This window comes from Moschus berezovskii, chromosome 26 (assembly GCF_049115385.1).
Source record: "Moschus berezovskii isolate FMDL1 chromosome 26, NW_MosBer_1.0, whole genome shotgun sequence".
NCBI classification, from domain to species: Eukaryota; Metazoa; Chordata; class Mammalia; order Artiodactyla; family Moschidae; genus Moschus; species Moschus berezovskii.
In genome coordinates, this window is record NC_142485.1 from 20,500,487 (window position 1) to 20,525,556 (window position 25,070).

At 43.2% G+C, this 25,070-nt stretch overlaps 1 protein-coding gene and 1 non-coding gene across 4 annotated transcripts in view; one reads left to right on the plus strand and one right to left on the minus strand.

Moving 5' to 3' along the window:
- Positions 1-3,117: 3,117 nt before the first annotated feature.
- Positions 3,118-3,190, minus strand: TRNAY-GUA (transfer RNA tyrosine (anticodon GUA)). The gene has a single exon. It is a non-coding gene; the product is annotated as a tRNA-Tyr (tRNA).
- Positions 3,191-17,519: 14,329 nt separating this feature from the next.
- LOC148773755 (low-density lipoprotein receptor-related protein 2-like) overlaps positions 17,520-25,070 on the plus strand; it is a 40,288-nt gene continuing 32,737 nt past the window's right edge. For all 3 annotated transcript variants that reach the window (XM_088832657.1, XM_088832658.1, XM_088832659.1), the window contains exons 1-5: positions 17,520-17,595; positions 20,229-20,342; positions 22,536-22,655; positions 23,262-23,501; positions 24,522-24,635. In XM_088832657.1, coding sequence (XP_088688783.1) covers positions 17,520-17,595; positions 20,229-20,342; positions 22,536-22,655; positions 23,262-23,501; positions 24,522-24,635 — 664 coding nt within the window. The remainder of the gene's footprint in view (positions 17,596-20,228; positions 20,343-22,535; positions 22,656-23,261; positions 23,502-24,521; positions 24,636-25,070) is intronic.

A 25,070-nucleotide genomic window follows, 5' to 3' on the forward strand; every position in this document is an offset into this window, starting at 1 on the left:
ATGACTCCTTTTGACCAGTGACAACGACATTTTAGAGGCTCGTTAGAAATGGAGAGTATGTGTTAAAGGGAAAGCGTTAAGTGACACAAATTTGGGCAAGAAGTGCAATCAAATGGCTCCACGGAATGGAAGACTCCCCTAGAAACATGGTTCCAATCACTGGTGTAGAAGTGGGTTGTCACTTAGAATGGGACAAGGATAGCAGCTTCTAAAACGCCTCATGTCACACCAGAGTACATTAGCAATCTGTTAATCAGATGGCCCAGATGGACACCAGCAAGGGAGGCGCGGAAAAGGTGATTCTCTGGTATTTATACTCAAACAGATGGGTTCTTCCAAAGTAATTTAGTTTGCCACATTTGCCAAATCAACAGTGATGAAAATTAACACGGACTGGGATTGCTGCATAAATGGTCCTCTGTAGCAAGCTTCCTTCCCTTTTCAAATCGCTGCTTAAATTTCACCTCTTTCCTAAAATCTTTTCAGGATGATATTGCCTGGCATGTCATCATTCAATATTTCTTCCTTTTAGCTGTTAATACATACATGGATACCCACACAGTTCTCTGCTACCCAGCCTGCCAGAGGGTAAGGTGGTGAATCAACTCGCTGATGGAGATTCACTGTGCTTGCTGCTGCTGAGTCGCTTCAGTCATGCTTAAACATACATAAATTAGCAAATGCCAAAGTTAGAAAATAAAATGCACCTAACACCAAATCAGCTGATAAATAAACCCACTTGCCAATGCAGGAAATTCAAGAGACCTCGGGTTCAATCCCTGGGTCCAGAAGATCCCCTGGAGAAGGAAATGACAACCCACTTCAGTATCCTTGCCTGGGAAATCCCATGGACAGAGGAGCCTGGTAGGCTATAGACCATGGGCTCGCAGAGTTAGACATGACTGAGCATGCACACACACAACACCAAATAAATCATTTTAGTATCAATTTTTAAAGTATTATGCTTCATCACAATTTACCATATCATTTATTAATTATTATTTATTATTAATTGCACATTTTCAAACTTTTGTCAGCACCCAGCATTCAGAAGTCACAGTGTTTATTAGATTATCATATATATATATACTATGCTGACTACACACTCATGTTCTCATTAGTCAATGGAGGGGGTACAGTCCATTAACCACACTATATTTCTTTAATACAAATGTATATTTATGACCAAGTGGGATGAATTTATTCCAGGAATGCAAGGTTGGCTGTACTGGAAACTCTTATTATTATTTATTTTGTGATACTCTGAAAGCCTGACATTAAGGTTTTTGATTGTCAGGCATCCACTTGGAAGGACGGTATCTCGACAAAACACATTGCCAAATATATAACCACACAAAAACCAGGCCACCCCACCCATGCGGCTCCCCTTTTTAGAAAGCACTCAGGGACTTAAATAACTGACCACTAGTCTACTTTTCCATTCCTGCACTTTAATTCCTCTTCATACATTTAAAATTCACCAATAAAGAATGAAGCCTCAAAACATGAGGTCCCCCACTGCCAACCTCAATAAAGGCAGAACCCCAGGTCCACACTTGCTCTATCGAGACTTCACAGTGCCTCTGGGACCTGTGAGAAATAAGCCTTGTTTTTTCAAAGGTCTCTCTCTGGTGGTTGTTTTGAGGTGCTTCCTGCAATCATAATAAAATCCACAAGGGCTGGTCCAGCAACACATTGGCTGTGCTCTGGAAACTCTCCATGGGGGCTGCCAGTCACACAGCCCAGGTGAGTGCCCCAGGCATCACTATTAATAGGCTGAGACTGACCCCAAAATGGGTTTAACATCTGAAAAGTAGATCAGCATAATGCACCATATTAATAGAATGGTGGTGGTGTTGGTTTAGTTGCTAAGTTGTGTCCGACTCTTGCAACTCCATGGACGGTAGACTGCCAGGCTCCTCTGTCCATGGGATTTCCCAGGGAAGAATACTGGAGTGGGTCACAATTTCTTTCTGCAATGTGAACGGAATAAAGGATCAGAATCACACGATCATCTTGATAGGTGCAGAAGAGGCACTTAACAGGATCTAACTCCTTTTCACAATAAAATTACCAAACAAACTAAGGATAGAAGGAACTCATGCAGGTGCATCTATTAAAAAAAAAACATTGTTTCATGTAATGGACAAAGACTGAACGCCTTCCCTCAAGGTCAAGAATATTTCTGGCTCCAAATTTCAAGTCCCAGGGGAGATGGATCAACCAAGCTAGGTGCCTACTTCCTGCCAGGCTGGGGAGGACAGAAAAACAATCTGTCTTTGGTCACTGGTAAGAGGTGGGGACTGGGCTCCCACCAAGACCACAGCAGGGAGGAGGTAATTCTCCACAAGGAAATCCAGGTGCTCCTGGGAAGGGGCCCAGACACCAAGTGGCAAAAAATCAACACAGTACTGCTTTATAGTAACAGTCCTGTTCTATACCATTTCACAATATTTCAAAATATCTTTCATAACTCAAAATATATTGAGGTCCTAATTATGAACATTGATGTTATTAAGCAGTCTATGGCCCCACTAAACTGTATTGTAGAATATAGTTAAAATAGTATGCTTTGTATCATGTGACTTTCACCACAACGAAAAAAACATTAAAAAATCTCTGGCCAGTGGGTTTTGAAATAAATGTGGTTGCCGATTCTGGTCTCCAGACCATTTCTTTCCTGGCCGATTCTGTTTATGGTGGCTCCATGCTTCTCCTGGGGCCAGTGAAGGGAAGCCTGCAGCATGTGCGGGTTCTTTTGTCTTCAGTTGCTGGATCACTGCCCCCATCTAATCAGAACTCCTAGGGTAACTCCAGCTGGGTCCCCTCTTGATGCTCTCAGCCTGGCATTAGTTGGAATCTTTGTACTCTGACTTGAAGTGAAAGTGAAAGTCGCTCAGTCGTGTCCGACTCTTTGCGACCCCATGGACTATACAGTCCATGGAATTCTCCAGGCCAGAATACTGGAGTGGGTGGCCTTTCCCTTCTCCAGGGGATCTTCCCAACCCAGGGATCGAACACAGGTCTCCCGCATTGCGGGTGGATTCCTTATCAGCTGAGCCACAAGGGAAGCCCAAGAACACTGGGATGGGTAGCCTATCCCTTCTCCAGTGGATCTTCCCAACCCAGGAATTGAACCAGGGGCCTCCTGCATTACAGGCAGATTCTTTACCAACTGAGCTACCAGGGAAATCCATGTACTCCTACTTAGAACTGGCTTTAGAATGCCAGCTTATCACCTCGAATGACCCAGTCTCAACCAAGCTGCAGCCCTAATTCTCTCCTTCCTTCTTCCTACCCTCAGCTCCCTTGCCTTCTCCTTCCCAAGATGCTATGGAAAAGATGGCCAAGGTGTTCTCTCTAAATCACTGCTCCTGGGAAGTCTTGAGGAGGTTCAGAGCAGTCCTCCCAGAAGGCTACGAATTTACTATGACATTTCCATAACATGTTTACTTTTTGTTTTTGGAACTCTGAAAATTTTCTGCAGGACCACTTTACTAGTCACATACAGAAAGAAATTCCACTATAACTATACGTTGATTATGATTAAACTGTTCTTTTGAACAGTTTAGGCCCCTCCCCTACTACAAAAGAAAATTTGTGACAAACCTAGACAGCATATTAAAAATCAGAGACAGTACTTTGCTGACAAAGATCTATACAGTCAAAGCTATGGTTTTTCCAGCAGGCAAGGGCAGGTGTGAGAGTTGGACCATAAAGAAGACTGATCGCCGAAGAATTGATGCTTTTGAACTGTGGTGTTGGAGAAGACTCTTGAGAGTCCGTTGGACTGCGAGGAAATCAACCCTGAATATTCATTGGAAGGACTGATGCTGAAGTTCCAATACTTTGGCCACCTAATGCGAAGAGCTGACTCACTGGAAAAGACCCTGATACTGCGCAAGATTGAGGGCAGGAGGAGAAGGGACAACAGAGGATGAGGTGGTGGATGGCATCACTGACTCAATGAATGTGAGTTTGAGCAAACTCAGGGAGATCGTGACGGGCAGGGAAGCCTGAGGTCCACGGGAGGACAAAGAATAGAACATGACTTAGCAGATGAACAACTACTATAAACTGTCCCAAAGGTCCCCCAGAACTTTCCTTGCTGTAGTCCATGGCACTTCCTACCCTGGGACCTGCCCATTTGCCTAGCTTCATGGCTGTCCATCACCTGGTGAGAACCCTCACTCCAGCCATTCTGCAGAGGCAGCAGTTTCTCAGAACATGCTTCCAGGCCTTTGTGTTTTTCTGTTGTCTGCCTGGAAGGTTCTTAATTTGCATAATATATTTCAGAAATTTGCTCCGTGTCACACTCTCTGTGAAGCCTGCCAGATCATGCCTCTCCCAGACCCGTCTCTGTCTCCTCCTCTTTTTACAGAACATCCAGGTGTCCCCCGTCACACGGATCACATCGCACTGCAGTCACAGGGATGGGAAACTGTAGGACATGTATCTTAAATTATATCTAATCTCCAGTGCTGGGTGCTCCTTAAAATTATGGAAGTGTCTACTGAATGGGAAGAAGGGTGGTGCACCTTAACATTATTTTCCCTTTAAATCAGAAAGAGCTGAGAGTGCGTGCAAATTTATTATTACTGATGATAGTCATGAGACGTTTAAAGATTAGTTTCAAATCAACTGAAGTCATAAAGTATCTTTTAGTTTTCATGACAACACTTATTTTCCACATCTGATTAGAAAGTTTAGGCATTAATTAAAAACAGGATTAAGGGGGAAAAAATACCTCAATAGCAGATCAACAGAAGTTCAACCCAATTTAACATTTGTTGTGTATATCCTGTGTGCACAAATGGCAACCCCCTCCAGTATTCTCTCCTGAAAAAGCCCATGGACAGAGGAGCCTGAGAGGCTACAGTCCACAGGGTGGCAAAGAGTTGGACATGACTGAAGCAGCTTAGCACATATCCTTATAAGGAAGACACTGGTTACTAAAATATTGGTTCAGTTTCACTAGACACTGAGTTTCAGAAAATCAGTGAAAATATAAACTTTCAGAATGAAAATACTTTTAAGTTTTTCTGTATAAATAGATTCCAACTCTAAGTGTCCAGCATTGCAAATTATGTTACATGATTCTTCTCTCTTATTTTGTTTATACAAGTTGAAATTTTGGGATATGACCAGAAATGCAAATATCTTGTTAGCATACATATATATATAGGAGAACAAATACAAAATTTTTCTAGGCAGAGTCCTGAACATGCAAAAAAAATTATCTACTCTAGAGGCCCAGGGGCTAAAGTCTAGATTTTGGTTTTACACGGAGTTCCAATTCAGAATGGCGTTCGTTTCCTGACACAGCTGTATGAGGGTTCTGCAGAGAAACAGGCACCTTCTTTCATAGCTCAGTTGGTAAAGAATCTGCCTGCAATGCAAGAGACCTGGGTTCGATTCCTGAGTTAGGAAGATCTCCTGGAAAAGGAAATGGCAACCCACTTCGGTATTCTTACCTGGAGAACCCCATGGACAGAGGAGGCTGGCAGGCTACAGCCTGTGGGATCGCAAGAGTTGGACATGACTTAATGACTAAAGTACCTGGTGGCTCAGAGGTTAAAGCGTCTGCCTCCAATGCGGGAGACCCGGGTTCGATCCCTGGGTCGGGAAGATCCCCTGGAGAAGGAAACGGTAACCCACTCCAGTATTCTTGCCTGGAGAATCCCATGGACGGAGAAGCCTGGTAGGCTACAGTCCACAGGATCGCATAGAGTCAGACACGACTGAGCGACGGAACGGAACTGCTAACCACTAGAGAAACAGCCAATAGGATGCATTTAGATCTATGTGCGTGCGTGCTAAGTCACTTCAGTCATGTCTGACTTTGTGACCCTATGGACTATAGCCCGTCAGGTCTTTGCATGGGGATTCTCAGGCAAGAATACTGGGGTAAGTTGCCATACCCTCCTCCAGGGATTTAGACCTGTAAGAGAAAGTTTGTTATGGGAATTGGCTCACATTCTTATAGGGGTTCAGATATGGTATGAGATGCCATTCACAAGATGGAGAACCAGGAAAGTCAGTGCTACAATTCAGTCCAAATAAGAAGGCCTGAGAACTGGAGGCCTGCTGGTGAAACTGTCCAAGTCCAAGGCTTCTGCTGCTGGAGGGCAGGAGAAGATGGACATTCCTGCTCAAGGACAGCATGCTTGTGCGCCTTTCCTCTGCTTTTTTGTTCTATGGGGTCCCTCAGTGGACTGTGGATGCGCACCCACATGGGAGATGGTGGGTGTTCTTTACTCAGTATACTCATTCAAATGCTAATCTCTTCGCTTCTGGAAACACTCTTGGACACACCCGAAAATAATGGTTTCTCAGCTATCAGGGCATCTCTGAGGCAGTCAAGTGGACACACAAAATTAACCATCACATTTGGATCAGGAAGCCCCCCTAGGAGACTGGAAGATGTGCCTTGTTGGGCCACACCAAAGGTCAGTTACCCCTTTGCACACCAGCTTCTGGAGCTCCTGGGCCAGTACAAGTGCCCTCAACGGGAACAGAACAGCTGGCTCCTCTGTTTAGAAGTCACTCACTCACACACTCACTCACTCACTCACAAACAATTGTTGATTCTTTGTTTATCATATATCAAAGATGTGTTAGATGCTGGAGCACAAAGATTATTAAGGCAAGGTTCTTGCCTTGAACCTCAAGGGTATTAGGGAACAGAAGTATAAAAAGACTGCAATAACATCAGAAGGAACAGTAGCATGACCCCGTAATAAGAAAGTCTTTCAATATTTTGAGTATATTGTTTACCATGTAATCAAAATGTTTATGCGATTAAGGTCTTCATATCTCAAAATATGTATACATATATATATATACACTTCATTAATAGAAATATACTATATCTAATATATACTTAATAAAAGTCAATACGCTTTTATAGCTTTAGTATATATCCTGTACTTTTAGTATATATCCTTTATTTTTTTTGCTTTTCCACTTTGACTGCTTTATTTGATAGCATAGAGAGAAGATACCAACTGTTACATTGCTTGCAGGCATATTATCATATTCTCTTATTGTTTTTTGTGGGGGGAAGCTCACGTGGGGTTTTGGTTCCCTGACCAGAGACGGAACCTGTACCTCCTGCACTGGAAGTGTAGAATCTTAACCCCTGGACCACTAGGAAGGTCTCTCATTAGTTTCAGCATAACTTAATGTTTATTAAGTTTTATTTATGTAGCAAATATTTTCTTTATTTTCTAATACATTTTATTATACTTATTTTATCTTCCTGCATTAGCTAGAGTTTCTAAGACAAGGCAGAATAATCATGGAAGTAGTGCGTTAGCATTTCATTGTTTATTATGATGCTGGCTGTTGTTTTCATTTAGTCTTATACTCCTTTCTCTATTCCTATTTTATTTCTTGTAAAAATTTATGAATGGCTGCTGAATTTCATTGAGATTTTGAGCATATATTTATATTTACTAATTATATGGATAATATAGTATTAATCCTTTAATATTTACAGTAATTAATAACCTTCTTAATGGTGAATCAAATTTGCATGACCAGAATAAACCCTACTAGCTATTTAGTATTATGTTCTTTTAAACTACTTGACATAATTTCATTTAGTTATATTACTACTTAATTTTTGCAGACTTTTACCTCCATTTTCATGTGTAAAGCTTGTCTATTATGAAGAATTAAAATTACGCTAATCTCATAAGACAAATTGGCACTATTTCCATATTTTTCTCTGATGTGTAATTTTTTAACAGATTGTCTTAATAGTTTTCAAATTATTTATCCTTTAAAGGTGAGCTAGGATTCAAGTTAAAAAAAGAAGTCAACTGAGCCTAATCATTTAAAAAACAATCAAAAAAATCTCTTCAAGTATAGTTTACAATAAAATGCCTTTGTTTTAAGCAGACAGTTAAATGAGTTTCAACAAATCAATATAGCTGTGCAACCACTATCTCATGCAAGATATAAAGTATTTCCATCAACTCCAAAAGTTTCCTTGTATATTTTTCCAGTTAATGTCACCAGTCTCAGGCAACCAGTAGTCTGAATTCTAAAACCATAGTTTAGTTTTTCTGTTCTAGACCATCATATAAATGGAATCATACAATGTGTATTCTTTTGGGTTTGTCTACTTTGCTTAACACAATGTTTCTGAGATTCATCCATGTTATCGGACATATCAATAGTTGTCCTTTTTTTAAAACATTGAATAGTATTCTGTTGTTTGGCTACACCACACACGTTGCTGAACTATTCACGTTTTGATGAACATCTGTGTGATTACAGTTGAGGGCCAGAGTGAATAAAGTAGCTACAAAATTAATGTGTATTAATGCGAAAGTCTTTTTATGGACACATCCTTTTTCTTGGTTTAATATCTGGAAGAGGGATTGCTGAGTCACATATAGAGTCGATGTTTAATTTCACAGGAAGCAGTCTGTTTTCCTAAACTGGTTGTTCTATTTTACATCCTCACCAGCAAAAGATGAGAGTTCCAGATGCTTCACATCCTGCTTAACACTTGGTGCAAGTCTGAGGTCAAAAAACGAAAAACAAAGCAAAAATCTCTGTAATCTAAAAGTATAGTTTGTAGGCCTCCAAGGTCAAAACTGTTTCCAAAATAAAACCAAAGTACGATGCACCTTTTTGGTGTGCTGATATTTACACTGATGGTAAAAAAAAAAGCAAAAAACCAGTGGTGGATAAAACTACTGACTCCTTAGTATGCATCAAGGTGGTAGCACCAACCCGTACTAGTGGTCATTTTACCTTTCACCACTACACGCTTTGAGTTTTAACAACTGATTGATCAGAGACATATTAATACGTCTTTTGTTACCTGAACATTAATTAATTGGAGACAGTTCAATATTTACTTTACATAGCAAAGGCCTTAGTTTCTACAGATAATCCCCAGTTAATAATGTGTAAAATATACCTGTCTCACTTAAGAATATATTTAATGATGTAGTAAAAATTATTAACTTTATTAAATTTTAACCCTGAAGGGCATAGGCTTTTTAACACTGCTATTACATCAGCATAACACAGCACACAATACTACATGGGAAGTTTGTATAAGCCCTTCTGCTGAATGTCAAGATTTGAGGAGGAAAAAAACTTCTGCAGTTACAAGCATACCTAGCCACTCTTTTCACAGAATATCATTTTTACTGGAAAGAATGACTGATAGACATCTGGTTATTAAGATTTGTGTGCTTGGCACACATGTTTCTCAAAAAACAAAGAGTGAGTATGTGTCACTTTAAGGAAAATGACATTTTTTTTCCCAATGATAGAATTTGAGCTTTCAAGGGAAAATTAGAATTTTCGAATCCATCATCATGAGCTTGATAGCTTCCCAATAGTTAACATCGCTACAAATGTCATCAGAAATTGTTTTAACAAGTTCAATTTTCAAAATATTGTACAGTGGAAGGTGTCAACATTTGGAATATCAACGTAACTTAATGAACCAATATTTTTCAAATGAGCAAAATATGAAGTTACAGTTTTGCATGGTTAGAAGATCCACCCACAGTATAAAACAGGCCAATAGATTTTAATAAAGACAGTACGAAATGCTTGTTGATACGGTTTCAGATTTCACACGACAGCTAACCTTTGAGAAATTTCTTAAGTCTTGGTATCTACATTACTTTCATAGAGCTGACATAACCCACAAACTAGTTGGCTTAGAAGAACATAAACGTATTAATGTCACATTGTGGAAGCCAGAAGTCTGAAGTTAAGCAGGCACGAGCTCTCTGAAGGCTCCATCAGTGGTCTTCAACCTTCAGGATCTCGTGCCTGATGATCTGAGGTGGAGCTGATGTAATAACAACAGAACTAAAGTACACAATAAATGCAGTGTGCTTGAATCGTCTCGAAACCATTCCCTGCAATCCTAGTAAGTGGAAAAATTGCCTTCCGCGAAACCGGTCCCTGGTGCCAAAAAGGCTGGGGACCGCTGCTCGAGAGGAAGAATTCTTCCCTGCCTCTCCTAGCCTCTGGTGGCCCCAGATGGTTCTCGGCTTGTGGCAGCCTAATTTCCAACTCTGTCTCCACCTTCTCATAACCATCTCCTTGTGTCTTTTTCTCTTCCCAGTGTTTTCCTTCTCTGCATGTCTGTGTCTGAAATTTCCTCTTATCAACCCACCAGTCAAAATGTATTAGGAACCACGCTAATGCCCTCGTCTGAACTTGATGAAATCTGTAGAGAACCTAGTTCCAAGTACGGTCAACATACTGAAGTCCTAGGAGTTAGGACTTCCTTTCTGGGGGGAAACACTATTGAACCCATAACAGTAACAAAGAAGAATATTTACAATGATCTGAAAAGGCTTGTGAAATATTTCTGTGGCCAACACATATCAGTGTGAGGCCAGATTTTCCTCTTATACGGCAACCAAAACAACATATCATAACAGATTGAATGCAAAACCACATATGAAAATACAGCTGTCTTCTATCAGTCTCATTAAAAAGATTTTCAAAAATGTAAAATCCTGCCACCGCTCTAATTTTTTTTGTAGTTTGGAAAGTGTGATTATTTTTCATAAAAATATGTCATTTCTGTTAACATGTAATCAATTTATTATTCTGTTTGAATTAATCATGTTTAAAATTCTGTTTTAATATATGATATAGAAAATATTGATAGGTACAGGGAAATACTGTACCTCTCTGATTGTCACCTAGAAACCTCTTTGGTTGGGGGGTGGTCCTTAATAATTTTATGAGTAGTCTTTACTTAAGGGCTAGTGGCCTTGTAGGCATCTACAGAATGTTTCAGGTGTTCAACAACTGCTCTAATGTCTTGAACCCTTTCAAGGTCAGTTGTTGTTCAGGTTATAACTAGCTCTTAAGTGGTCATTTTTCATCTGGACCCACAGAATCTCACTGGGTATGTGGACAGCTTAGAATTCAGCCAATGAACCCCTGTGCAGAAATTTTTCTGTGTGGCGCCCTCCTCTCCAGCACTCAGCTCCCCACAATTCAGCTGCGTCAGGCTCCCTGGACTCTGATCTCTCCCTTTGTCCCCGAGACCACCTGTTCCCCCTCCCTTTGCAGGTTTGGCAAATGCCTCCAGGGAGAATGCTTTTCTCAACCTATGTGATGAGTTTAGAAGACAGAGCACAAGATAGATTGCTTTCATCATTAGGCCTGTTGTTCTGCTTTTGGGTCAAACTACACATACCACTGCCCCTCTGAATCATTTCTGGAATGTAAACCTTATTGCTTTTGTTCTCTGATGTATCCTCTGCTCTTGAATAGTGCTTGGAACAGGGGAGGTGTTTGAGAATTTGTTAAATGAATTCAATGAAGGTGTGAATTTTCATGCTTGTCATATAGGACTTGCATGAAAACGTTCAATAGAGAGAATATAATGATTTAAAGATAACCTGCTTAGTGGCTAAGTAGTGTCTGACTCTTTCATGACCCCTGTGGACTGTAGCCCACCAGGCTTCTCTGTTCATGGGATTTCCCAGGCAAGAACACTGGGGTGGGTTGCCATTTTCTTCTCCAGGGGATCTTCCCGACCTAGGGATTGATCTCTGCATCATTATCTGCATTGGCAGGGGGATTCTTTACAGTTGAGCCACCAAAGAAGCCCAAAGATAAAGAGGAACCTTATTTAAATCACTTATTTCTATCATCTGTGTCTGTGGCGTCCTCAGATGGTATGGGTTAAGAGCTGATGTTGGCTGTATCTGAGCATCAGCTCTTAACCCATACCATCAATAAAGCTGCTATTTCTGTGTGCATATGGTCTTGTTTAGCTGAGACTAGAACCCAGGTCTTTCATACCCCCATCCCAAGCACCTTACCACTAGCTTCAATGCCTCTTTGAGGACCAGTGAGGAAAACTGGTCTATATTCTTATACCTCTGTGTCACCGAACATCATTAAGCATCTCAAATAATCTGGTTCCAAAGCAGCAACATTTCAGCAGAAATCGATGCATCTTAGATTTTTGTTAAAAGCAGAAGGGTCCTTTTAATTGGTTTATGTAATCAGAGCCTACAATGACTTTAAAGTTCCATAGCATATGGCATTCTGATATCTTCAAAGTGTGGTTTGATGGGACCAGCAGTGAAAATGAAGAGGAGGTATGATTTAAAAGAAAGCTGTTGGAGGACTGTGTTGCAAATAAAACCTAAGAAGGCACTTTGCAATTCGATTTTCTATGTGTTTTACTGCTGCCTTTCATTCCCAGACACTATAAATGTTCCCTGCCAGTTTCCATCTAAATTCAAACCCCATCGTGTTCTCTCCAAGAATCTGACACTTACTTCTCCTGGTGGACTGGAAAGAAGGAATGTCACAGCTGAGCTGAGGAAGGGGGTGGGAGGGTGGTCTGAGCCTCCCTGGCATGTGTCACACAGTCTCATTTTTATCCACCATCTCATTCCTAAATGGCAGCATTTGGGTAAAATGACCTCTGAATTCTTCAAGTCTACCATCCTACAGGGATTATGTGTGACTCTGATTCAGAGCCTTTAAATTTGATACACATCTATATCCAACTTTTTTGGATGTGGACCATTTTTAAAGTCTTTGTTGAATCTTTTACAATATTGCTTCTGTTTTATCTTTTGATTTTTTTGGCCCTGAGGCATGTGGGATCTTAGGTTCCTGTGGAGGATTGAATCCGCACCCTCTGCCTTGAAAGGCGAAGTCTTAATCACTGGACCACCAGGGAAGTCCCCCAACTGTTTACTAAAGCATTTTCCTCCTGGCTGTGACAGAGGCTAAAAGGGGAAGAGTGTTTTTCAGGACTTTTGTGCTGTTAATCAGTATTAACAGCGTGCTGATCACCAGCTAAAGAGGACGGCTGTCTCAGCTGTCATTACAGACACGGGTCAAGAAGGCCTCACTGCCCAAGTGGGAAGACAGGAGGCAGCAAGGGGCCCATGCAGGTTTGCAGTCACAGTGATGGCCTCGGTTTGTGGCCCTCAAACCCTTGCTTTTTCAAAGTGAGGTCTGAGGGCAATGGACAAACTTATCACCTAGGACTTCCCTGGTGACTCAGATGGTAAAGGGTCTGCCTACAATGCAGGAGACCTGGGTTTGATCCCTGGGTCGCGAAGATCCTCTGGATAAAGAAATGGCAAGCCACTCCAGTACTCTTGCCTGGAAAATCCCATGGATGGGAAAGCCTGGTAGGCTATAGTCCGTGGGGTCGCAAAGAGTCGGACACGACTGAGTGACTTCACCTTCACCTTAAGAGTCTGTTAGATACTCAGGCTCCTCCCTGGACCTGCAGGAGCAGAGTCTGCTTATTTAGGAGGTTTCCAGGTGTTTTGTGGACACATAAAAATAATACCAACCCATTCCCCCTCCCCCCCAAAAAAATACTTAGGAGGTGAAAGTTCTATTATGTTGAGAACTATAAAACACAAAGATGATTCAAAGAAATGGAAAGATATCTCATGCTCTTGGATTTGGAAGACTCTTGTTAAAATCGTCATACTACCCAAAGCAATCTACAGACCTAATGTGATCCCTATCAAATTACCCATGACATTTTCACAGAACTAGAACAAATAATCCTAAAATTTATATGGAACCATAAAAGACCCAGAATGGCCAAAGCAATCCTGAGGGGAAAGAATAATGCAGCAGGCATAATCCTCCCAGACTTCAGACAATAGTAAAAAGCTACAGTAATCAAAACGGTGTGATACTGGCACAAAAATAGACACATGAATGAATGGAACAGAGAGGCCAGAAATAAACCCACATACCTATGGTCAATTAATCTTCAACAAAGGCGGCAAGAATACACAATGGGAAAAAGTCTTTTTAGCAAAGGGTGCTGGGAAAGTTGGACAGTCAATGGAAATCAATGAAGTGAGAATACACATACACAAAAATAAACTCAAAATGCCTTAAAGATTTAAACATAAGACATGACATTATAAAACTCTTAGCAGAGAACAAAGGTAAAAAATTCTCTGACATAAATTATACCAATGATTTCTTAGGTCAGTCTTTCAAGGCAATAGAAATAAAAGCTAAAATAAATGGAATCTAATCAAACTTACAAGCTTTTGCATAGCAAAGGAAACCATAAACAAAATGAAAAGACAACCTACAGGACTTGGAATAAATATTTGCAAACAACAGACCGACAAGGGCTTAATTTCCAAAACATACAAATGGCTCATACAACTCAACAACAACAAAAACCAAATAGCTTGATTGAAAATGGGCAGAACTAAATAGACATTCCTCCAAAGAAGACATACAGATGGCCAACAGGCACATGAAAAGATGCTCAACACTGCTAATTATTAACGAAATGCAAAGCAAAACTACAATGACGACACCCTGTGATAAACTTGTCTCTCTTGACTGGGCTCCCAAGGAGGTGCTCCTGACCCTGAAAACCCCCAGGAACTTGTTCACAGTCTTGCTCATCTATCAGTGTGTATCTGTTAAGACCCTCTTGTTCCTACTCCCACCAGCATGGTGGCAAGCATTTTCTTTATTGATTATTCTGAGAGGCAAAGTGGCTGCTTGAATAGAGCCAGAGGCCAGATCAGCTTGACACCCTAAGAGTGCAGGGGCAGTAACTGGATGAAGAATACAGAGCCTGCTTGAGTCATCCCGCTCCTCTGACATATACAAGCCCATCCTTCTTAGCCTCTTGCCCTTACTGGGGCCTTATGAGGCCTGACAATGGCCCAACCAGGCCTAGATGCTTTAGCTCAGAGCCTTCTAAGTCCTGGAGGCTGACATGTCACCCAGGGTCCAGGATCGGCTCCAAGAAATCCAGGCCTGTTTCCCAAGAAGAGGGGGCCACCTTCCCAGCCCTGTATGGGAGCCCCACAGCCCCAATGCCATCTTGTTTGATACACAGATACTATAGGCTTTTTGTTATCTGTCTTATTGTTACAGTGTTTTTTTTTAACACAATGAACACACTATGTTTTTTATTACTCATTTGAGTCCTCAAGTTTATTTCAGCAATCACTTGGACAGTCAGTTTGTGTGAAAGCTCCCCCTTTCCCCCTTCTCACATATATTTTCCATTTGGCTATACACAACATATACCTTGGCAAGAAATATAATTCCAAAATCATTCATGCAGCATGAGTAATAAATTTGAAATATATTTTTAAAGTGTTAAAAAAGATAGTTTGAAATTCAAAAAAAGGAACTACGAAAAGGTACCACCTCACACCAGTCAGGATGGCCATCATTAAAAAGTCCACAAATAGGGCTTCCCTGGTGGTCCAGTGGTTGAGAATCTGCCAGCCAATGCAAGGGGCATGGGTTTGATCCCTGTTCTGGGAAGATCCCACATGCTGTGGAGAAACTATGTGACCACGAGCCGCAACTACTGCGCCTGTGCCCTAGAGCCCGGGAGCCGCAACTACTGAGCCCGTGCGCCCTAGAGCCCTAACAACAAGAGAAGAGCCTTGCAGCAAGAAAAGTCACTGCTGTGAGAAGCCCGCACACCACAAATGGAGAGCGGCCCCCGATCTCCACAAATAGAGAAAGCCTGCGAGCAGCTATGAAGACCCAGCACCATCAAAAATTAAAAAAATACATCTTAAAAAAAAAAAAGTCCACAAATAACAAGTGCTGGAGAGGGTGTAGAGAAAAGGTTACCCTCCTACACTGTTGGTGGGAATGTAAGTTGATGCAGCCATTTATGGCAAACAGTATGGAGGTTCCTCAAAAAACTAGAGTTGTCATATGATTCAACAATCCTACTCCTGGGCATATATCCAGATACGACTACAATTCAAAAAGATACATGCACTCCTATGTTCATAGTAGCACTATTCACAATAGCCAAGACATGGAAACAACCTAAATGTTCAACAGATGAATGGATAAAGAAAATGAGGTACATATATATGATGGAATATGATTCAGCCATAAAAAACAATAACGACATTTGCACAATTCAGCAGGACCCTATGGGGCCTTCCCAGATCAACTACCCCCACTCTGTGTCCTCAGCCTGCTTTCTGTCTGCAAAAAAACTTTAGTCAAAGAATACATTTAATTAAAAGTGGAAAAAATTCAGAAAGAAAAGAAAACAGTGAAGCAAGACAAAATAATAATAGTTTAACCATTAAACAAAATCAAGGACCTTTAGTTTCTTAAGGGCTATAGAGACTATTCTGAGCCATGTCCTATGAGTTGTTTTGCAGATACTAAAAGGGCCACCAGGTGAGAAAAGTTAACTATTCATATGTTTCCCATAATCAAGTAGACACCAGATCGGTTGCACCCAGGTTAGTGATGTGGACTCCTGATTACCTTGTGAAAGTGACAGCTGCTCAGTGAGTCCAACTCTTTGCAACCCCATGGACTGTATAGTCCATGGAATTCTCCAGGCCAGAGTACTGGAGTGGGTAGCCTTTCCCTTCTCCAGGGGATCTTCCCAACCCAGGGATTGAACCCAGGTCTCCTGCATTGCAGGCAGATTCTTTACCAATTGAGCCACAAGGGAAGACCCCTGATTACCTTACCATCAGCCAATCAGAAGAATGTCCAGGAGCTGATATCACACCCCACAACCCTACTCCCTCACTCTGTCTTTAAAACCCTTTCCCTGAAAGCCTTTGGGAGTTTGGGTCTTTTAAGCACTAGCTGCCCTCTATGACTAGTTTGGCCCTGTAATAAAGGCTCTAAGGTCCTTTCCCACAACCAGCTGTTTGAAATTAGTAGACTGACCTCACTGCCCTGGGGCAAGCAGACCCGAGTTTGGTTCAGTAAAATTTGCAGCAACGTGGATGGAACTAGGATTATCACACTAAATGAAATAAGAAAGAAAAAGGCAAATACCATATGATATCACTTACATGTGGAATCTAAAATATCACACAAATGATATCTGGGAAACAAACAGGCTCACGTGGAGAACAGACTTATGGTTGCTAAGGGGGAGAGGGATGGGGGCACGATGGAGTGGGAGTTTGGAGTTAGCAGATGCAAACTATTATATATAAAATGCACAAACAACAAGGTCCTACTGTGTAGCGCAGAGAACTGTATTCAATATCCTCTGATAAACCGTAATGGAAAAGAATATAAAAACGTATATATAACTGAACCACTTTTCTGTACCGCAGAAATCAACACAATATTGTAAATCAATGATACTTAATTTTTAAAAAACAAAGTTTGAAAAGCCTTAAGTAAGGCCGACCATCCCTACCTTAATTAAGTGCGACAAGGACCTTGAATCATCTGAGCGTCTGCTGTCCTGCTGCAGGAGGGGCGCGAGGGTGCCAGGCACTCACGGTCACCGAGCACCTCCGGGGGAGACGCGTGCGAGGCGCCCCGGCTCAATCTGCAGCCCCACTGCGTCCCCGCTGCTCTTCTCGGGGATCTGGAGGCGCCAACTCCCCGCACACCCCGCCCACAGCCGCCGGCGCTCCCCTCGCGGGGCGGGAGCGCGAGTTAAAGCCTCCTGGGCGCCCGGGGCGCTCCGCCCGCCCGCGGCATCCACGCGCAGCGCGCCCGGGTCCCCGCGCTGTCCCCTCGCGGCCATGGGACGCCAGGCGCTCCTTCTGCTTTTGCTTCCCGTGCTGGCCGCACTGGGCGGCCTCGGGGGCTCCACGACCGGTGAGTGGGGCCCCCGGGGAGGGACGCTGCGGGGCGGGGGCAGAGGGGAGCTTGGGGCGCCCTCGCTAGGGGTGCGCCCGTCTCCCCGTCCTGCGGTGACCTTTTATCCGGGAGGGCGAGGCTGGACCATCTGGAGGGGCCCCTGTTTCTCAGCCCTTAGCTTTTAACAAGCCCGCTGGGTGGGTTGGCTCGGCGGACCGACTGGCTGTCTTGTCCTCTCTGGCCCTCGAGCCGCAGGGTTAGGGAGCTCTCTCCGCACCTGAGGGCTTGGCACACCCTCCCTCCTAGGTTCTTTCTTCCCCGAGCGTCCCTGGGGACTGGGATTGGCTTTCTAGCCCGGGTCTCTGATGCGCCCGCCGCCAAGGTTTAACCAGGCAGCAAATTTAGCCTCTTGGAGGCCCGAGACCTTGGGAGGAGACGCTTCTCTCTACCAACAGTCGCGGGGGCGACGGATCCTGGTCCTGAGGTGCGGTTAGCAAGCAACTTGGAGGGGCACTTGTTAATACCACTTAGGTGCAGGCGGACCGCAAGGCAGAGGAGAGCTGAGTTGGGTCCCAGGGTGACTGAGACGTCCTCAGCTCGTCTAGGGTCGGTGGCTGGTGACTTAGCCGGTGCAGGAGCTGCCCAGCGTTTGTCAGACCACCTGGCCTGCGGGACTGCATCTCTCCTGATTGGTACTCCTGATTAGCCCTCAAGGATGGAGGCAGGCTTAAAATCATTTGTTCAAGTATGCAGGCACTTTCTTGGTCAAGGTACTGTGAACTGGTTTGCAGGAGATGGCCCTTTATCTCTGAGTTGTCTGTCTTCCAGGAGCAATTCTAACACTCAGGGTTTCCCCCTAACTTGGTGGAGGGTCTCTGTTGTGGCGGGAAGCCCTTCCCTCTGTGTGGTCTGTCTGCCCCACTCCTGAACTGGGATTTAAAGTTACTTGCCTTTTTCACTAAGCAGTGTTTCCTGAAGCCTTCTGGTGTGAAGACATCTTTATGACGTCTATTGTAGAACAAACAGTGTGTGATCTGCTTTGTATATTGTACACAATATGCTTTGTATATTGACAGACTATGAGAAAGCTACTGTAAATTTAATATGTAGCTAGATTAGTAAAGTTTAAATTTATTCACAGCAAGCATGTACCTAAATTTGAAAAGTCATGTTTGAGACTCATCTACAGATGGTGTGTAGAATCCATGGGCACACTGGGTCTCCAGACTGAGAATCCCCAGGACAGAATAGTGATTTAGGTGAGACTCGCCTAGCAGTGCAAGTCTCTGAGGGTTGACTGCAACCCTAACTGGGATCCTTCTGGAAGGATCTGCTAGAAGAGGTGGCAAAAGAGCCCAGGAGCATTTATTTGCTGGGTTTATGCCAAGTGATTTTGTGCTCATTTAATCCTTGAATTTTCCTTTTGGAACTACTTATTCACTATCCTGACTTTATAGACAAGGCAGTAAGTCTCCCAGGATGATGTTGTTAGTGAGTATTCTAACCAAAACTCCAACTGAGTAGCCTGAAAACTGAGCCTGGGATACATCTTAGGGGTTGCTGACCTTACCTGCTCTCAGATGGATGGTTTTGGTCCAGTTAAATGGCATCACCTGGATAGTATGTGAGTAGCTGGCAAAGTTGTGAGCTATTCAGTAATAACCTGTACCTTCTGAGTCTTTCAGTTATAATGCAATTTATAAGCCAGCATTTTAAAATCAAACATTGAGTAACTATGCTAAAAGCACTATCTTAGATGGATATAAGTAAGGCTAAAGTCTGGTCCTTACCAAAGAAGGTGAAGTCTAGGCAGTGGGCTTCCATTGTCAACCCCCAAGACATGGCTTTGCACACAACTTTCCATCCACATGCACACATTGTCCCTGAGGTAGGACGGCTGGGTCTTCACTGTGTCTTGCAGAAAATTCTACTGAATGGGCCATGTAATTTATATTTTCTTGGAACCAAGGATTGACTTTTTCTCTTTGAAAGTTAGGACAAAGAAGTAAACTAAATACAGTCAGGCCTTTCCAGTGTTTTCCTCTGAGTACCAAATCCATAACAGACTTATATGTGACCATTAATCATTCAGAGTTGATAAACTCAAGTTTATGATGTGAATAAAACCGATAATATAAATCAATGTCCTACAAATAACCAAAAACTTAAGTGTATGTAACCAGGCTGCTAGAAGCTTATAAAGATGCCATGTAGGACCCCAAACCCTAACTTCACTTGAAGTTATATCTACACATGTCTAAAAGTAAAGTATGGTCAAGTGCTTTGAGCCCAAACCTCTAAATTTGCAACTCTTCATACTCTTGAGTTTTTAAGACCAAATTGGACTTGGAGGAAGTAGTCATATTTTATCAAAGCACAAGTGCAAGTCTGAGCCATTCTAACAGGACAACGAGGAGGTGAATGACAGCCCCCCATAGCGACTCCACAGCATCAGAAAGAATAGTCCCCAAGGATCATCACCGGTGAAATCACAAGTGTTTTTAGGGTACTGAACTGGCTAGCATCCTCCTCAGTAGTAGTCAGGAAGGTCTTCCAAGGAGAACACTGACTTCAGCTTATCAGGAAAAGGTCTCCTGGACCCAAGGAAGCCAGGAACTCTGATGGCTTTGCTTCTTGGTCATCCAATGCAGATGAAATACGGTGTCACATGACGAGGCAAGCTGCATGTGGTGGGAGGTGCATTCCTGTGGCCTGGCTCTGCAGCGGAGAGCAGGAGTGCCCGGATGGGGCGGACGAGCAGTGCGGTAAGCGGTCTCCCAGCTGTGCTGCGTTATGTATCATGCACTCACCCACACCTGGTCCACGGTCTACAGGCCTCGCTGACAGTTTTCACCCTCTTAGGAAGTGTTCTAAAACATTGGGAGCTCTGGGTTGTTGCAGGCTTTTGGTGGGGAAGGCCAGTGATGTGTCTTAAAGTATTGGCAACCCTGCTGTGCAAAACATGTGGAGGGAGACTTGGGATGGAAAAATCCAGCAAGAGTCTGGCTCCTCATCTTAAATTCAGACCTAAACATCTGAGACAGCGTTACTCAAACTGGAATACTACCGGGATTCCATGATAGAAAACCCCTGCATTGTGTACACAATTGTGTGTTGTGTATAAAAGTTGAAGTAGTTCATTGTATATAAAAGTGTGTTTATTGTATATAAAAAGTGTTTATTGTATATAAAATTGTGTGTACACAATTGTGTACACAATTACTTTTGTAGACAATAAACTACTTCAACTTTTATATGCTTAGAGCTTTTATGTGACTGAAAAACAGCTTTCAAGTTGGGGATAAAAACTATAAAATCAATAGAAGTCAGTTAGCTGTTTGGTAAACGTCTTCCTGAAATAAATTTCGAGTCCGTCTCTGCTGAGAGAACTTAAAACCCCAGAAGGGAGGCTGGAGGACTTGGTGAGGAAAGCCTCTCACTTGGTGCCTGGCACCTGGGGGTGCAGTGAATTTGGAGGCAGACGTTCCTCATTAAAAGAGGAAAACCCCCACAGCACTGGGTGAGTGTCCTCCTCATGCACATCCCTGGGGTGGTCACTTACTGTAATTTAACATGAAACCTTGGATATCAAAATGTGTACTATTACAGGTTAGGGTAAAATTTCAGACTTGCAGAAATGCCTTGGGCTCGAGCCCCCAGACATCTCAGCCCAGCTCCTCAAGTTGACTAGGTTCGGCCTGTAGTCAGACTTTGGTGGAAATACTTGAAGGTCTAATTAAGCCCCCGAGTTCCCAGGTTGCCTGAGGTCTTAATAGAGTCTCAAATGTCAAAAGGATAGTAAACCTATAAAACTGAATTAATTTAGGGGCCACTAGCCACATGTCCGGAGAAGGCAATGGCAAGCCACTCCAGTACTCTTGCCTAGAAAATCCCATGGATGGAGGAGCCTGGTAGGCTGCAGTCCATGGGGTCGCTAAGGGTCGAACACGACTGAGCGACTTCACTTTCACTTTCACACATTGGAGAAGGAAATGGCAACCCACTCCAGTGTTCTTGCCTGGCGAATCCCAGGGATGGGAGAGCCTGGTGGGCTTCCGTCTATGGGATCACACAGAGTCGGACACGACTGAAGTGACTAGCAGCAGCCACATGTCCGGAGAAGGCAATGGCAAGCCACTCCAGTACTCTTGCCTAGAAAATCCCATGGATGGAGGAGCCTGGTAGGCTGCAGTCCATGGGGTCGCTAAGGGTCGGACACGACTGAGCGACTTCACTTTCACTTTTCACTTTCACACATTGGAGAAGGACATGGCAACCCACTCCAGTGTTCTTGCCTGGAAAATCCCAGGGACGGGGGAGCCTGGTGGGCTGCCGTCTATGGGGTCACACAGAGTCGGACATGACTGAAATGACTTAGCAGCAGCAGCAGCAGCAGCAGCCACATGTCAGGATTTAAATTTATTTAAATGAATACAAATAAAGTTCAATTTCTGGATCGCACTGGCCAGATTTCAAGAGCTCAATGGCCGCGTGTGACTGGTGACTGCCATTTGGGACAGCAGAGATGTAAAATGCTTCCATTGTCACAGAAGTGGACAATGGTGTTCAAGAAGAATAATGGAAAAGAGATGTTAGATTTTTTATTTTTTAAACTTTTTATTTTGTACTGGTGTATAGACGATTCACAGTGTTGTGATGGCTTCAGGTGAACAGCAAAGGGACTCAACCATATATGTATATCTATATCTAGATATATGAGGTGATATCTACTGATCTGCTGACTGATGGCCTGCAAGGTAGGGCTACTGAGTGATGTCGTCAAAAGTAACATGAAAAGGATGGGCCGGTTTAGGGTTCACTCCAGGGACAAATCAGGAATGAATTATTCCTTTGCTAATGAAAATACCTGATAGGAAATCCAAATTTAAAAGCTGATAGCGCCCTGACAAGCACCTCTTCCTTTGTTCCTCTCCTTGGAACTGCTGCTGACCCAACAGAGGAGGTGTGTCGTGGACACCCGCAGGCCTGGCAGTGTGATGACGGAAGATGCATTTCCTCCCACTGGCTTTGTGATGGTGTTGGCGACTGCTTAGATGGCTCTGATGAGGTTAACTGCGGTGTGTACAGCTTATCTTTCTATCTTCAGCCACATTCTGTTTATTAGCTGCATTGATTAGCATCAACTGTCTTAAGGGAAGCCCGTCACAAAGTAGTCTTCTGCCTATATGCTAAATCCAGACTTTACATTGTCTCCCTTATTGCAGATGACTGTTTTCACTCACTTCTCCATTTTTCAAAACTACCTAAAATGAAGATTACTAGCTTGGGACTTCCTGGCGGTCCAGTGGTTCAGATTTCACGTTCCAATGCAGGGGTGTAGGTTCGATCCCGGTTGGAAAGCTAAGATCCCACATGCCTTGCAGCCAAAAAACCAAAACATAAAATAGAAACAATATTGTAACAAATTCAATAAAGACTTTAAAAATGTATCACAGCCACCCCCCAAAAAAAAGTCTTAAAAAAAAAAAGATGACTTTATTGACTTAAAACCTATTTTGGGGTGAAACGTCAGATCACAAAATTATGGCCACATCTCTGACAGCTCCCATCCCCTCCCATTCTCGGTTTTCTACAGATTAAATTCATGAGCAAATCGTAAATCCCTAAATAATAAGGCCATGATGGGGGTGTTCTACCTCACCCAGCTAACTCCTGCCTTTTAGAGAGAAGGACAGCGTGTCCACATCCGAAAACCCAGTGTCCAGGAGATCCGCGGTGCCGAGATGCCTGGGACCCCTGCAATGTCAGTGAGGACTGTGGAGGGCAGTTCGGGGATGCACTCTGCCCCCCCCACCACTGTCTGAGTGGGCAGTGGCAGTGCAAGAACGGGCTGTGTATCCCGGACGGCTGGCGGTGTGATGGCGTGGACCACTGCGGGGACTCCTCAGACGAGCAGGGCTGTGGTGAGTCTCGGCCCGCCCCACCTTTCGTTAAAGGAAAGGTTGGACCATGTGGGTTCCTTTCTGCAAGCGGTGCTTTAATCCCTATGACTGAGACTCCCATCCTATATCTAAACATGGAGTGTTTCCTAGCAATAACCAAGATTTCCTTATCCATGGAAACATAAAACAGTGCTTAAATAGCAACTGCAGTGGACACTCGCAGCACAGCCTAGACTGTTTCTGCTGTTCAAGTCTGGCCAACTTGCAGAACACCTGAGCGCCAGCATCCGGAGGCAGTCTCCTAACAGATGTCTACATCCTTGTGTGGTGAATATGGAACGGGAACATTCGGCTCTAAAAAATAGACAGCCTCCCCAAAACACGGTGACTGCTACATTCCTTTTTTTTTTTTAACCCTCAATACACAGTGTAGCAGAAACTCCAATTTTTTAAAATGAACTTCAGTACCGTTCACTATTCTTCCATAGAGTTAAATCTGTAATAGTAAATGTGTTCAGATTCTAACATTTTTATAGTAATTTATAACCTGGTTTCTTAAGAGAGTATTTTTTTAGGGCTAATGTTATCTGACTTTAATATGACTTCAGTTAGAACTATTTAATGCTGCTGCTGCTGCTAAGTCACTTCAGTCGTGTCCAACTCTGTGTGACCCCATAGATGGAAGCCCACCAGGCTCCCCTGTCCCTGGGATTCTCCAGGCAAGAACACTGGAGTGGGTTGCCATTTCCTTCTCCAATGCATGAAAGTGAAAAGTGAAAGTCAAGTCTCTCAGTTGTGTCCGACCCCAGCTCAGGTCAATTTTGATACAATTTCAATCCAGTGCCCTGATGTCTTAACATTGTTACTATCAAATCTTAAGTCCCAGTTCCTGAAAACTCTGCTAAAAAGATAACTTCCTTTCCAGCCTAGATTTGCCTTGGGTTATAGAAATAGTGCCTCCTCCCTTCCTGGCTGTAAGACTTGTCTATTTTTACTACCACTCCAAATATTAATGAAAAGAATGCTTAACTTCCTGCACAGCTTCCTGTCCAGAAGGCATGGTTGGATGTGATGAGGGGAGATGCATTCTAGAATCCCTGATGTGTGATGGGGAACTGGACTGCACAGATGGTGCTGATGAACCCATCACATGTGGTAAGAAATCAACTGCTCTGCTTAACATGGGAGAGGAGATGGTAAGATGAAACAAGCCAGAACCTTAGTTATCATGGGGGTCTACTCTCTGAGACAACTCCGGGGCTCAAACTCCTTTAGAAGCAGTTCCAGCCCTTGGCTTTTGTCTCCTGAATTCGAGGAAATGTTACCTGAACTGTAGAAACTGAGGGCCATTCTGTGTTGTAGCTTAATGAAACTAGATTAGCTAAATAGCCCCCAAACTACAGGGCTCCTAAAATTCTGGAATAAGGAACATAAACTTTGCCACAAAGGAGCAAATCATTTGTTCAAGACAAAAGGGCAAATTCTCTAAAGATTTAGCCAAAGAACTGAGGAATGATGAACCTATTTGCAGGGCATCAGTGGAGACACAAACAGTAGAGAACAGACTTCTGGACACAGTTGGGGGTGGAG